This window comes from Pelodiscus sinensis, chromosome 2, assembly GCF_052426305.1.
Source record: "Pelodiscus sinensis isolate ZL-2025 chromosome 2, ASM5242630v1, whole genome shotgun sequence".
Lineage (NCBI taxonomy): Eukaryota > Metazoa > Chordata > Testudines > Trionychidae > Pelodiscus > Pelodiscus sinensis.
Genome location: NC_143053.1, coordinates 195,822,198 through 195,837,355, shown reverse-complemented (window position 1 = coordinate 195,837,355; position 15,158 = coordinate 195,822,198). Strand labels below are relative to the sequence as shown.

Genomic DNA, 15,158 nt, shown 5'->3' with positions numbered 1-15,158 from the left:
AGCCTCTTAGATTTAATGCATTCCATCTATTTCCAAGGTTAGAATGGCATTGAAAAACTAAACAAATGCCAAGTTTCAAGTGTCTGAATTGAATTTGGCCTCAAATCAAAATCAAGATAATCACATCCGAATGACTAAGTTGGAAAATCTCCTGAAATATAAATTACACTTTAAAATCGATTAATTAAACTTAATACACTAAACTCACAAGTCAGCAGAGGTAGTTTTTTATATTAGACCTAGCAAACCCCAAACTATTGATTAAGCAATGACATGTTACAAGAAAACATTTATAAGTTCATTAAACACAGTTATAACAACCGTTTAAATTATATGACATTCATTTCTAGGAATGTTTTGACTGACATTAAGAGGAGAGCATTGCATTGGTGCATTTGTCTTTCTGAATAAATGTAAGGTACATGTTTTATATGAATTCACAAACATTTTGTTAAAACATTATATTTTGGAGTTTAAAGGAAATTTAGTTCACATATCAGGTGCATGGTAGTAAAAAACAGAGTCTAAGCTTATAGGACTGTACAAAATGCACAAAGGAAATACTTCTATTAATGGGCAGTGTGTGTGTGACGTAATTGCTATCACTATTTATTTTATCTCCTCCCTGGATTGATGCGCTTTGTAATCTATGGTCAAAATGATCAAATTTGGGTGAATGAAGTGAGAGTGTTAAATAAGTGGCTTGACTTTCTGAGATGCTGTGCCTCTGTAGTGCTTGGTGAAGACACTACCTATGCCAACTGGTAGCGCCCTGCAAATCCATGGATATCTGCTTCATATCTGCATATAGACACATATGTGGATGCGGACATCTGTGGACTGTTTTTGTGGACAGAGGATTAAGTGCAAATACAACTGTGCAGGGCTCTACTCACTGGCAGTACCTTGCCCATGACATCTGGCTTGAGCAGCAAGACATAGTGTGCTTTGGGCCAGAGGCCAGGAGCCAGTGGCTGGGGCAGCAGGTTGGAGTTGGGTGTGTCCAGCGCCCATTCACTGCACTGCTTCCTGTCCAGGAGGTCCAGCCCTTGGGCAGCATGAGTGTCCCCACCATGTCCTGAACACACACAGCTGCTGCTGTATGCTTTCGCTCACTGGGCCCCAGAACAGCATGTGATATGCCACTGATTCTTCCCCAGGCCTCCTGCCATGTTGCCCCTTCTCCTTGAGACCCTACTCCAGTAGTGCCCCTTACTCCCAGTTCCCACTGTCATGATGCCTCTTCCCTGCAAGAATCCTTGGCGGCTCTCCCTCCCATTGCTGGCTCTTGTGAGGGGGCTTGCTGATGCGATGTGGATGCAGACATGGGTAAAAGCTAAGAGATCACATGCTGGCCCTGGCAGATGTGGATCGGATGCAGATCCACATTTTTATATCCTCCCAGGGCTCTACTGATGGGAGAGTGTATCCTGCCAATGGAGGTACTCCACTTCCCTCAGAGGTTGTAGCTGTGTTGATGGGATGACCTCTGCTGTTGACCCCAGAACTGTCTGCACTGAGCATTAGGTTGGTATAATTTTGTCAATATTCTACACCCCTGAGTGATATAATTATACCAACACCTGTTTGTAGTGTAGACCATGTGGGTTATTAAAATCACAAACATTAATCCTCTGACAAGGAGACAACAGCACATACAGGGAGGAAAACTATGTGATGGTATCACTTAAGTGAAACCTGAGAAGTAAGAAAACAGCCAATATGGCCAACAGTAATCTTGGATACAACAGTTTCCATCTTAACACTTCTTTGTGGCCAAAAGCCAACCCCAATATCTCCTGCCAGAGACAGGTGTCAGACAGCTCAAGTGTTTGCCAAAACTGACTAACTTAGCCCTGCTATTTGCCAAGAACAGGAACTGATTGTTCTTAATGCTTGTATGTAAGGGAGGTGATGATATTGAGAAACAAAGGGCTGCAAATCTGTCCAATTTTCCCCACGCTGCTCAAAGGGTGGGGGAAGATAGGTAATGAGAGGAAACGACCCCAAAGCTCTATTCCATCACAACTGCAGCTGCTGGGAGGATGAAGGGTACCTGACTGCTTTTTACTGTAACAGTTAAGTTGCTCCTCCTTGTGGGGAGATGGCCTCAGAGTCTTTCCACTACAAATATTCCTGCCAAGAGAGGGCGTGCGAACAATTTGAACAGTGTCGGTGCTGTGAGCCACTGAACCAAACTGTAAACCCTGTATATATGATGGAAACCACTTCAAGCTGGAGGTGCAGTAGCTGGGGCTGGAGTGGCAGGTTGGAGTTGGGTCTGTGTAGCGTCCACTCACTGCACTGCTTCCTCTCCATGAAGATACAGGTAAAAGACAGATAACAGATCACAGGCTGGCCCTGGTAGATGTAGATGTGGATCGGATGCAGATCCACATTTTTTATCCTTCCAGGGCTTTACTACAATCCAGCACCAAGGCTGTCAACAAAAAATGTAAATAGCATGAGTCTCTGAAGGCAGTAACAGTGAACATATTTTCCTCAGCCTTTGGATTTAGGAAATGCATCACTTTCCCAGCACTTATTTTAACAGAAATCTTGTTGACTCCTCACCATGAGAAGTCTTGCTCTTGATTGCTAAAGTGATTAAGCCGGAGGCAGTGAATCAAATTAAGAATCAGTTTTGACCAGGCTCTTCCAAAGGAAAGTCCAATGTAGTAGTGACACCCCAGAACTTGAAAAGTTTAAGAAAGCTACACCCCTCATTGTCCTGCAACAGCAGCATGTTCTCTTGAACTGGAAAAATAATGGGATTTTTTTTATTTGCTGAAAATTGTAAAAAAGAAAATTAAAAGTGTAATTTCAGGTCAAATTGGAAACTAGCTTTCTGGCAAATAAAGTTAAACAACAAAACGGAGTCACGGCAAAACAAAACGTGGGTTGGTGGAGAACATAACCTCCCTTACAACCTTTAGCCCTGGATTTGGGGCACTCATGATGGATTTGGGAGGCAAGTTTGCCTCATTGCAGGAAGTGTCCTAGCCACTGAGTTATGGGGTATTCTGGTGTAGGTCCATTTCAATCTCTCTTCTTGAAACTGCTCCACTTTTATTTGACATTAGTCTAGACCAGAGTCTTGAACTTGGGTCTCCTCCATACTGTGTGAATGCTCGTATCCCATAGTTGGGGGATTTGATATGCTAAAGAGGCTAAGTCTCCCCTCAGGTGCAGCCACCAACCCTTTCAGAGAGCAGATGCCTGGGCAATGGTGGCCCTTCCTGCGTTTTGCCTCTTCTTGTCCCTCCTCTGCCCCTTCCACTTCTGCAAGGACCCCACTGCCCATCTCCTCCTGGTAAGCAGCAAGTAGCAATTCGGGTTACCTGGAGACTGCAAATACTCCCCTCCCCCACAAGTTTTTTACTTACTCAAGTCAAGCATGGGGAGCGCTTGCTTTGGAGAAGTGTGTGTGTGTGTGTGTGTGTGTGTGTGTGTGTATAATGGAAGGTGGGGTGGAGGAGAAGGAGCAGCAAGTGGAGGTGCTTCACAGGGAATGAAAGGTAGAAGAGAGGAAAGATGCAGGGAATGGGGGTGGGGGCTTAAGGGAGGGAGAAGAAGTGGTGGAGCATGTGTGGGGCCTTGGAGAAGGAACTGGAGTAGGGTCAGGTTAGAACTGGTGCCGGAGGGAGATTCTTGCACTTGGGCTAGCATGTGCCACCCATGCCTTACCAGCTATGGAAGAGAACCAGTCTTACTCCCTTTCTCTGACTCAGTGGCTGTGTCTACACTGCACCCCTTTTCCGGAAAAGGGATGCTAATGTAGCACGTCGGAATAGCAAAATCCATGGGGGATTTAAATATCCCCCGCGGGATTTGCATTAACATGGCTGCCGCTTTTTTCCGGCTTGGGGAAAAGCCGGAGAAAGGCGCCAGTCTAGACGTGATTCTCCGGAAAATAAAGCCTTTTCCGGAGGATCTCTTATTCCTACTTTCAAGTAGGAATAAGAGATCCTCCGGAAAAGGCTTTATTTTCCGGAGAATCACATCTAGACTGGTGCTTTTCTCCAGCTTATCTCCAAGCCGGAAAAAAGCGGCAGCCATGTTAATGCAAATGCCGCGGGGGATATTTAAATCCCCCGTGGATTTGCCTATTCCAAAGTCTACATTAGCATCCCTTGTCCGGAAGGGATGCCAGTGTAGACACAGCCATCGAGTGTTCATTGTCATTCAAGTGGCAATTCCTATTTATACCTAAGGGATCTGCCATATACCAGGTGAGTACCCTGATTACAGTGTTAATTGTTCTTGTATAAGGGAGCTGGTCCTCCACACTTTCAAGCATTTTGAGAGTCTTTATCCTTTGACTGAACTCTAAACAAAATAATTTCAAATTGGGTTGAAATGAAATGTTTTATTTCAACCTTTCTGAAACATAAACTCGCTAATTTGTGTGGGTTGACGAACTGCATTTTTTACGAAATTTGCCCGCTCTACCTATGAGCATGGGGTTAAATTATTGCAATTTCCTCATGTAGGGATGTATTTCCGTGTATCTTTTCCTCCTCTCACTTTTATCTTAGTAAAGACCTTTGAGGGTGGGAAATGGGTTTTTCTGGTCTCATTTCCATAAAATGAGAAATGGCTGATGTTTAAATACATCAAAACCATTTTTTTAAAATGACTGATGTGTGACTAAGTGTACATTACAGTCACTTTCCATTAAAAAAACACCTCTTGGACATAATCCATAATATAATCAGGATAGGCAAAATGTACAAAATATCAAAACAATGATATACCTACCATCTACCAAAAGGTACTAGATCAGCCACAATATAGTAAATACATTCAATAATAAAATGAACTCAATATGCTTTCAATTCCTTTCCCTTTATTTCTTTGTAGAAACCACTCTCAATGAACCATCCATAAATTAGAGGCCTGAGAGAAATTTACGTAATCTATTTTGGGACAGTGTGCTGCACTGTCTGTTCTCCCCTCCCCCAGTTAAGATAACTAGGCATTATAAAATGTAAAAGGAAATACAAATGACTAGCTTCAGCAATTAATAGCAACTTTAAAGTAAAAATTTTCCGTTAGTTGCTGACCTGAAATAAAACACTTTTTTGTTTTATAACAAGGCAGTTAAAAAGCTAAATAAGGCACGTAAGTTTTAGTGGTCTGAAGTACATACTTATTCATTTCTTTAGTTCTGATGCACAATACTGCAAAGCATATGATGTAATTTAAAGAACCCTTAGGAAAATTTGTGCCCTGCTTAGATTGTCATGATTTGATTTACTGGTGATTTTGAGTTTTCATAAATGGACCACAATAAAGAAACTACAAATTTATTCTACTGAAACATTCCCTCCCATAACCTCTTTTCAGGTCATCCACTGAAATTATGAAAAGAAAATACAAAGAAATGGCAGAACTGTTGGGAAAATCAATTACTTAGAAAATGTAAAATGGAATTCTCAAGGGACTCTTAAGCACGAGTGGTATCATAGAAAATTCTTGTATATCTAGTATTACAGTATAAAAAAGCATTAGTCTTAAACACCATTTACACACAAGAGATTAAGCATGATAGCCAGGCCACAAGCTGTAGACATAACTGGCTAAAATTAGGTGTACTGTTTGAACAAAGCTGAGTAAAAAGCTGAAAAACAATTAGATTTGTTTTTAATAAAAAAAATAAATATTACAAACCCACTTTTCCATTAAGGCAGCAAATTTTAAATACCAGCCAGAAAAACTATATTATTTGTAATCTTAGGGCTTTGATGGTTAAAAGTTTAAAATGAAATTAACAATTAATCTTTGCATTCTCTCTTTAACTTACCATTCTGCGTTTGTAATTTTGGGATCTTTGAATATTGAAAGTTATTATGTAGTACAGAAATATTGCTATTACAGTTACTATTTGGTGAAAATTAACAGGAAATTCTATCAACATACATTTGTAAAAACACAGAACATTTATATTTTGCCTTTATTTTGAAGAAAAAAAACTTTAGTTTCTCTCTTCATTTCACATAATATATCTATCAAGCAGATAGACTGTGAGGCTGATGGCTGAAGAAAATTTTTTAAGTTTAAATTAATTTTTATTTCAGTGAAGGAGCTTGCTCCCACGATATAGAACATTAATCAGACTAGTTCTATTCCATGCTAGTTAGGTGGTACGTTCTTAGATGGCACCTACCTCAGCAGCAGATTCCCTAGATGAAAGCAACAAGTAGTTTAAACAAGAATTTATTGTGGTTTTAGAAAGTAGCTGTTTGGGAGATATAATTGTCACTGAAGGATACAGATGTGACAGACATTGTGGGAAACCTCTAATATATTAGAGAATTTGAGGGCACAAGATGGACTCATTTGGATCTGATGGTTATAAAGTCCCTTTTGTGAACTATTTATTAGTTTTGGACCCACTCATAGACTTTAAGGTCAGAAGGGACCATTATGATCATCTAGTCTGACCCCCTGCACAGTGCAGGCCACAGAATCTCACCCACCCCTCCCAGAATAATCCTCTCACCTATATCTCAGATATTGAAGCCTTCAAATACTTTGAAGACCCCAAGATGCAGAGAATCCTCTAGCTGTGATCTGTATCCTATGCTACAGAGGAAGGCGAAAAACCTCCAGGGCCTCTGCCAATCTACCCTGAAGGAAAATTCCTTCCCCACCCCAAATATGGCAATCAGCTAAACCCTGAGCATGTGGGCAAGACTCATCAGCCAGACACCCAGAAAGTTCTCTAGTAATTCCTATCATCCCTCCATTGACCTATTTCCCACTGATAATGAATGGTCAATTAGTTACCAAGATCATGTTACCTCATCAAACCATTCCCTTCATAAACCCATCTAGTTTAAACTTGAAGCCAGATAGATCTTTTGCCCCCACTACTTCCCTTGGAAGGCCGTTCCAGAACCTCACTCCTCTAATGGTTAGAAACCGTCATCTAATCTCAAGTCTAAACTTCCTACTAGCCAGCTTATATCCATTTGTTCTTGTGTCCACATTGGTATTAAGCTTAAATAATTCCTCTCCCTCCCTGGTATTTACCCCTCTAATATATTTAAAAAGTGCAATCATGTCCCCCCTCAGCCTTCTTTCGGGTAAGGTAAACAAGCCAAGCTCCTTGAGTCTCCTTTCATAAGACAGGTTTTCCATTCCTCCGATCATCCTAGTGGCCCTTCTTTGTACCTGTTCCAGTTTGAATTCTCCTTCTTAAACATGGGAGACCAGAACTGCACACAGTATTCCAAATGGGGTCTCACCAATGCCTTGTATAATGGCACTAACACCTCCTTATTCCTACTGGAAATACCTCGCCTAATACATCCCAAGATCGTATTAGCCTTTTTACGGCCATGTCACAATGGCGGCTCATAGTCATTCTATAATCAACCAGGACTCCGAGGTCCTTCTCCTCCTCCGTTACTTCCAACTGATGTGTCCCCAGCTTATAACTAAAATTCTTGTTATTAATCCCTAAATGCATAACCTTACACTTCTCACTATTAAATTTCATCCTATTGCTATCACTCCAATTTAAAAGATCATCCAGATCTTCCTGTATGATATCCCGATCCTTTTCTGAATTGGCAATAGCACCCAATTTTGTGTCATCCGCAAATTTTATTAGGACACTTCCACTTTTGGTGCCAAGATCAGCAATAAAAAGATTAACTAAAATTGGCCCCAAAACTGATCCCTGAGGAACTCCGCTAGTAACCTTCCTCCAACCTGACAGTTCACCTTTCAATATGACCCGCTGTAGTCTCCCCTTTAACCAGTTGCTTATCCACCTCTCAACTTTCATATTAATCCCTATCTTTTCCAATTTAACCAATAATTCCCCATGTGGTACTGTATCAAATGCCTTACTAAAGTCGAGGTAGATTAGATCCACTGCATTTCCTGAAGTCTAATGACGGAAATGAACTTGCAAGAGTCTCTAGCTCACAAGAGACTTTCATGGGCTTCGGAAGATAAAGCAGGGTTTTGGGACTGAGGGTAGAGAGTGGATGACATTTGGCAGAAATTATTGCACAAATATTTTCAGTGATTTCCGTTTTGTCATTAATTTCTGCTTGGGGAATATTTTCAAATGCAAAGGCATAATTAATAAAAAAAATAATCAATTCCAGTCAGTCAGGGGTTCTCAAACTTCAGTGCATTGCATCCTTCTGACAACAAAAATTACTGCACCACCCCAAGAACAGGGAAAACGTGAGCTCACATCCCATTTCCCCGGGCATGGGTGGCAAAGCCAACGCCCATGAGCTTCAGCTCCAGATGTGGAGGGGGTCTGTAGCCCAAGACCTGCCAGTTGGCCTCAGGCTTTAGCCCCAGGCAGTGTGGCTTGGGCTTCATTTTCAGAAGTTCTAACTCCAGCCACAGCAATCCTATTAAAATAGGATCCTAATTCACAGTTCGAGAACCGCTGCAATAAGTGAAACAATATGTCATGGGGGAAAAACCAAACCCAGCTCACAATGTTTAGGAACTTACCGACTCTTTTCTGCCCATGGTTTTGCTGTGGGAGCGAGAGCGGGAGATGGTACTGAAAAAGGAATCTTTCTTGGATGCAGACAAAGGAGGAGACCCTGTGTATTCACGTCCAGCAGACAAGCTCTCTATGCTTGGCGATGAACTGACATTTTTTGAACTTTGGCCTGTAAAATAAGCACAGAACAACAAAACATTAGATCAGTGGAAGAGTGCTCCATCAACTACTTCCTGTCTTGGGTCTTGCTTACTACAATTCATAAGCAGAATGACACAGAATGAGATTTCGCAAAATTAAAGTGTGCCTGTATGCACTATGACATGGAAAACTACTCTGACATACTGACCTCTGTGTATTTCTAATAAGAGTCATAGAAAAACAACTTCAAGTCTTAATAAGCACATATGATACGTAGGGTAATTTATAGGACACATACATAATATTAGAAGATTGATCTGAAGCATTCAGTCTTACACACAATATGTAGTGGGGATAAAGGGAGGGATAGGGAAATAATTTTTTGTTTAATAAATTCATATATATACACAAGGTTGTGAAGAAAAACTTTTAGGATGTTCTGTTTTCTACTTTTCTTCCATCATTGGGGGTTGTTTTGGGTAACTATAAATCAGGTACTATGACTGAATTGAGAAAGGATGTAAGATATAAATATTTTAAGGCATATTTTAATTGATGCAGTTCAGTTTAATCTTCTTACACCAATCACCAGGGCTTGACAAACGGCGGCAAAAGCCACTCGCCAGCCCTGCACTGCGCATGTGCAAGAGTCGCATTGCGCATGCGCGCACCGCTGGTAAACAGGCGAGTAGATTTTATAGTTTCTAGAGTCTAGTTATAGTTTCTAGTAGATTCTATAGATTCTACAGGCCACAGGCAAGTAGATTCTATAGTTTGTCAAACCCTGCCAATCACAGAAGATGGTTCAAATCACCTTGAGAAGCTATACCAAATTCACAGGAATAAGCTCGCACTCTCAAATGCTTTACTTTATAAATGTTACTATCAAACCATTTGATTCGTTATGTCCGGAGAAATCCATGCTAACTTGCGTTAAGCTGATTAGCATAAGGAAGCACAAAAAGAAAGTCAATTCTCCCTTCTGATTCCTTAGCCCCTAAACTGTATTTTCTATCATAGGGATGCAGAGCTAACACATACATATTTTATATTCCGACTATACCTTCCCGTATGCCTGTGCAGCATCAGACATACCAGGCAGTGCTGAAGTACATAATTAAAATAAAATAAAATGAATTAACAATGTTATTACAGAAAGCTCCTGGCTCTTAAACTCATAATAAAATATGAAATATAAATATAGGCATGTCACCTGTTACATGTTATCCTTCATTAGGTGCTTAAAATCTGTATGTCTACACTTCTGACAGACACCTGTAGCAGGCCTGTGCCAGCTGACTTAGACTCATGGGGTTTGAATTGGAACGCTGTTTAATTGCAGGGTAGACTTCCAGGCTTAGGCTCTGGTTTCTTGAAAGGTGGGAGGGTGCCAGGGCATAGGCTCCAGCCTAAGCCCAGAAATCTACCCTGCAATTAAACAGCCTCAAAACCCAAGTCCCACACACCCAAATCAGCTGGCATGGACCAGCACAGGTTTTTAATTGCAGTGTAAAACATACCTTATGCCTTACTCGCCTCATTTCCCCTAATGCATGGTTTATAACGATATACATCAGAATACTGAAAAAGCTCAGAGCACATCCAATGGACTTTATACTCTGCCTCTGAGCCAATCAAAGCTCTCAACAGCTGAGCTGAAGCATGACAACGATAAGGAGTTGTAAGTTCTAAAATGTAATATTTGTTTCTACTGAACATTATGTAGAAAAAATGTTTTTTCCCTCCACTTGGCTATTGTTTGCATGCCAGTATAACATGTGGAGTTACACTTCTCCAAGCTCTATGCAATTTTACTTTAGTGCAGTGGGGGAAATATTTCAAGGTCCCTAGTTCACAAGAGGTAAAGTACCCAGGGAGCTAAAACAGCTCCCCTCTCCACTGTTGAGGTGGATTAAGATAAAATATTGTAATGGTTTTAAGAGAAGACGACTACCTATAAATACTGAATGTATATATTTTAGAGTATGTCTGTCTGTGTGTCCGTCTGCAAGTCAGTTTGTCCAAGAATTCTTCCTCAATGGTAAAAGCTAGGGCAACCAAACTGGGTATGCAGCTTCCCCTTCTTCTAACTTAAAACAAAGTCAGGGTTTGGTTGTGCCAGGACAATTGGAAGCCTTGAGAAAAGGACTGTTTCCCGTAAAGATGTAAAGGGAGGGCCTGCTGTTTGGAGGGACACAATATGAGTGTGGCCACTGGGCGGGGGGGAGCGGGGGTAGCAAGCATGCAAGGGAGAGCTGTCCACTGAGGGGCAGTCATTCTACCAAGTAATTCTGGCTAGTAGTGCTAGGGATCCATCATCTTACCTGCCAATACACTAGTAAGTAGCCACTCTGCCCCAAACCCTTCCACCTCTCCTGGCCTTTGGCTGTAGTACTAGGGGTAGGGGGAGAAAAAAAGTTCCTGGCCGCCAGGAGGGTCGGGGGGGGGGGGGGGGGGAGAGGGGAGGAGAGGAGGAAGAAAGTGGGAAGAAAAGGCCCATGTTTAGCCCCTCCTCACCATTCAACCCTTACTCTTGCACTCAGCCTTCTGCATTCCCCTCCCACATCCCCAAGGCCCTGAATAATATAGAGGATGTAGATCAAGAGGTTTTCATGTCCCCATTTCATATCACTCAGGAAGAATGAGACATTCAATGACATTGATAAGTGGCAAATTCAAAACTGAAAAGGAAAATCTATTCACACAATACATAATTGCCACAGGACAATGTTCAGGCCAAGAACTTAACAAGATTTAAAAAAAGTCTGGACATTTCTATTGATAGGACTGAAGGCTAAAAGGAATTACATTTAATGTAAACACGTTTTGGGAAGGAATATAAAAATCTTCTGCTTCGGGGTTTAACCAATCGACAAAAAACAAACAAACAGAGATTAGGATGAGGCTTTTAAAGGGGGCAGTTTACTGTGGGGTCTCTTATGCCCTCCTCCAAAGCATCTGGTGCTGGCTGCTATCAGAAAGATGATACTGGATTAGATGTCCCACTGATGTGATGCAAAATGACAATTACTATACTACCAATTGTGTTAGCTCTGAAAAGAAACAAAGAACTTTTATTTAGGTCAACAGGATGGTCTTTAATATTGTTTAAAGTATTAGTTTAATAGTCCTGTAACAAAAACAACATGCCAGTTTTCATCTAATACTGTACTGTCACTGGTGCTGAAAGATGAATTAGAACAGAGGATAAAAGCAGACCTAGGATTTTTTAAAAGCTTTTTACTTTTAAAAAAGGTATATATGGTAAAGGAGATTTAGTATGAGGAACCCAAAATACTAACGTGAAAGGAAAGTTAAATACCACTGCAGTGAAAAAAAGTTATAAAATGCCACAATACATTATGGATCAGCTTTCCCCTCAGCCACCAGGGAGGGCCAAGGTGCAGCTGAGCCAGCCCGGGCCCCCACTGTGTCCGGGGAAGGCCAGGCTGAGACTGGCCAGCCTGGCTCTCCATGTGGCTGTTGGAGAGAGCCGGGCTGGCTGTGGGTGGAGCATGGCTCCAGGGATGGGGCCTGGAGCAGAAGGGGTGGGACTTTACCCACTCATGCCAACCCTCCCCCCGAGCGTGTAGATGCTGTGACATGATGATGTCACTTTGCTGTCCCACAGGATTTTTTTTTAATATACAGAGAGAGATTAAGGCCCTGCTAAATTGCAGAATGACTGTTAAATAATTGTGGATGAGTTGTGGACAAGACTCAGAAAATGGTGGCAAAGTAACAATAGACCTGTATTGAAGTAATTTGAAAAAGAGAGAAAAGCTATTTATTTCAAAAAATGGATGTAGCAATATTAATACTCAAGTACAACATTATGCTTCTACTTTGTAATGGCTGTTGCTCAAACCATTTTGAAAATATAATGGCTCGCTGTGTCCCCTGATCACTGTGCTCACCAACCCCCTTCTCTCTTGGGAGAGGCAGCCCCAGCTCTGGCGCTGGGGAGGACCGGGCTGAGGCATAGCAACCCGAGCCTGCTCTTCCTCCCACCAGCATTTGGGCCAAGGGTAGGTCAAGCCCTGGTTCTGCCACCCACCCAGCCATTGGGCAGGGCTGAGAGCAGGCCAATCCTGGCTTCCCCCTGAATGCCCCAATGTTGGCAGGGCTGAGGCTGGGCCAGCCCTGGCTGCCCCTCCCCCCGGTTACCTGTACTTTAATTTGATCCTCCTGCCTTCATTTCTGCACTCACCATCCTCCCTAAAACAGATGCTTCTTGCATGTGGAGAGACCTGCAGTGTGGCCCCCAAGCGCTGGGGCCAGGCCAGGGTGCACAGAGCAAAGCCATGTGGCAGGCACGTGGGCCTGGGGGTGGGGCCCAGAAGCAGGTGGAGGCTGGTCCAGGGGTGTGTGAAGATGGAGCCACCCCTCTCCCCAATTTCACGGAGTGGTCAGGGCTCCTGGGGATTTGGTATCCTATTAGGGATCTATATGAATTTAGGAGATGGTGGTTGAAGAAGTTCTACAAAAGATAACTGGTCTCATTTCCTCTTTTTTTTTTATTTATGAATGTTTTCTTTAGCAATTTAGTTTATAAAGTGGCCTATGATGCTCTCTTGGGTAATATACAAATAAAAAACTACACCAATACAAAAAAAAAAATCTAACAGTGACAACTAAAAAGCATCCATAGCTTTCACTCAAATAACCTTCAAGTTCTTAAACAATCTCCTTTAGAAAAACTTAAACAACTAATAATCTAGTAGCACCTTAGAGACTAGCGATACATGTAGATGGTATCATGAGCTTTTGTGGGCACAACCCACTTCTTCAGATGAATGGAGTTATTAAAGGTCCAGTTTCTAAATGAATAGAGTATTGGGTGGGGGAAGAAGGAAAAAGAAGGGAAAAGAATAGTCAATTAGTGTCCATGCTACATGAAGCTTGGCTCCATGGATGGGGCCTGGAGCAGAAGGGGTGGGACTTTACCCACTCATGCCAACCCTCCCTCCCGAGTGTTCTTAAGTACCCATTGTAAAAAAAAAAAAAAAAAAAAAAAAAGGATCACAGTTTACTGAAAGATTAAAATAAATCAATACTTATAAATGACTTGCATACTCTGACAGCAGAAAAGCTACAGCAAGGAGCTCAGTGGACTGGACAATAACATTGTTCTACAGAGGAATTACTGTACTTAAATGAAATCAAGAGATTTGAACAATCAAATACCTATTCAATACAAATGGATAAGTAAAGGACAACTAGAAAAAGTTACATGAAATTCTATGACAGCTAAAATACAGAAAGTTCTAAACGGAAAAAATCATTAGCATAAATATATAGCAATGATTTTCAAACATGGACACTTGACCATGAAAAAAAGACTCTCAATGGCAGGACTTGCACACCAATTTGAACAATTCGAAAGAATGTCATAGCCATTAAATTCTGTGTCTAACTCCATTGCTGAGGGCACTGCTTGCAGTACTGACAATTATTGGAAAGATCAAGAATTACCTGTCAAAGGTGTGCACATATCAAGAATTGTAAGAGAGTGGCAAATCACCATTAATTAAATCAGACTATCCCCAATGATCAGAAAGGCTGCCAAATTTAAAATTAGAGAAAACAAATCAAAGACAAGCTTTGACTAATAAAACATGACCCATTCAAACAGCAGACTCCAATGCGATCAGTCCAAAAATTTGGCAGAGTTGTACCTCCCTCAGCACCTTGCATTGTAGAAACCATAGTCTTACCATAATGCTCATGTCAACTATTTCAGATTTATTCCACCTGTGTCCATTTTTAAAAACTTAAACATCTTAATTTTTTGTTGGAGGAACACATTAGATTATTGCCAGCACTGCACAGGTTTCAGGACCTCAGCAAAAGTAAATTCAAAAGGACAGTTGGGACTTTATAGCGTGTTCCACCACACTTTCCAACTAATGGCATAGTACACTTGCCCCACAGATGGGTAATCACAATGAGAACATCTAAAGCAGCATACTATTTTGGAAAATCAAGCAGAATCAAAACAAATAAATATGGAACATAACATCTACCTACAATGTGCAGCCAAAATGCATGAGAAGATGACAAACAGAACTATATATAGTAACAAGACTACTCTGGCTAGCTAAATAGAGCCCATTCTTCTCTAGTACTTCAGCTAGCAACCTTGCAGCATCACTTAATCCCAACACCATTCTCCCCTCTGCTACTCAATCTAAAATCAATACACTCCAACATTATTAAAAGGAGCTGAAAATAGCATATTGACAGTCCAGCCTTCTAGAATGATACGTCTTATATCTAGACACACCACACTTCAGAAAGCTCAAGGTAAAAAGCATTAAAATAATGTATTGATGAAAAGAAAAAGCTATGCAATACTAAAAGAAAGAATAGTCTGAGCACACTACCATATAGAAAGTCTACGCGTATATATATGTGCATGGATGCATCGAGATAAGGGATACCAAGTCAAAATGGAGAGTACTCCAGCCAGTGCATCCTCCCAATGCCAGTAGTGGTGCTCCCACAACACTATTTGCCTGCTGCTAAAGGC

General features: G+C 41.4%; 1 protein-coding gene across 7 annotated transcripts in view; it reads right to left on the bottom strand.

Moving 5' to 3' along the window:
* Positions 1–15,158, bottom strand: part of TBC1D5 (TBC1 domain family member 5) — a 525,247-nt gene that overhangs the window by 64,138 nt on the left and 445,951 nt on the right. For all 7 annotated transcript variants that reach the window (XM_089776643.1, XM_075922103.2, XM_075922104.2 and 4 more), the window contains one exon: positions 8,491–8,654. In XM_089776643.1, coding sequence (XP_089632769.1) covers positions 8,491–8,654 — 164 coding nt within the window. The remainder of the gene's footprint in view (positions 1–8,490; positions 8,655–15,158) is intronic.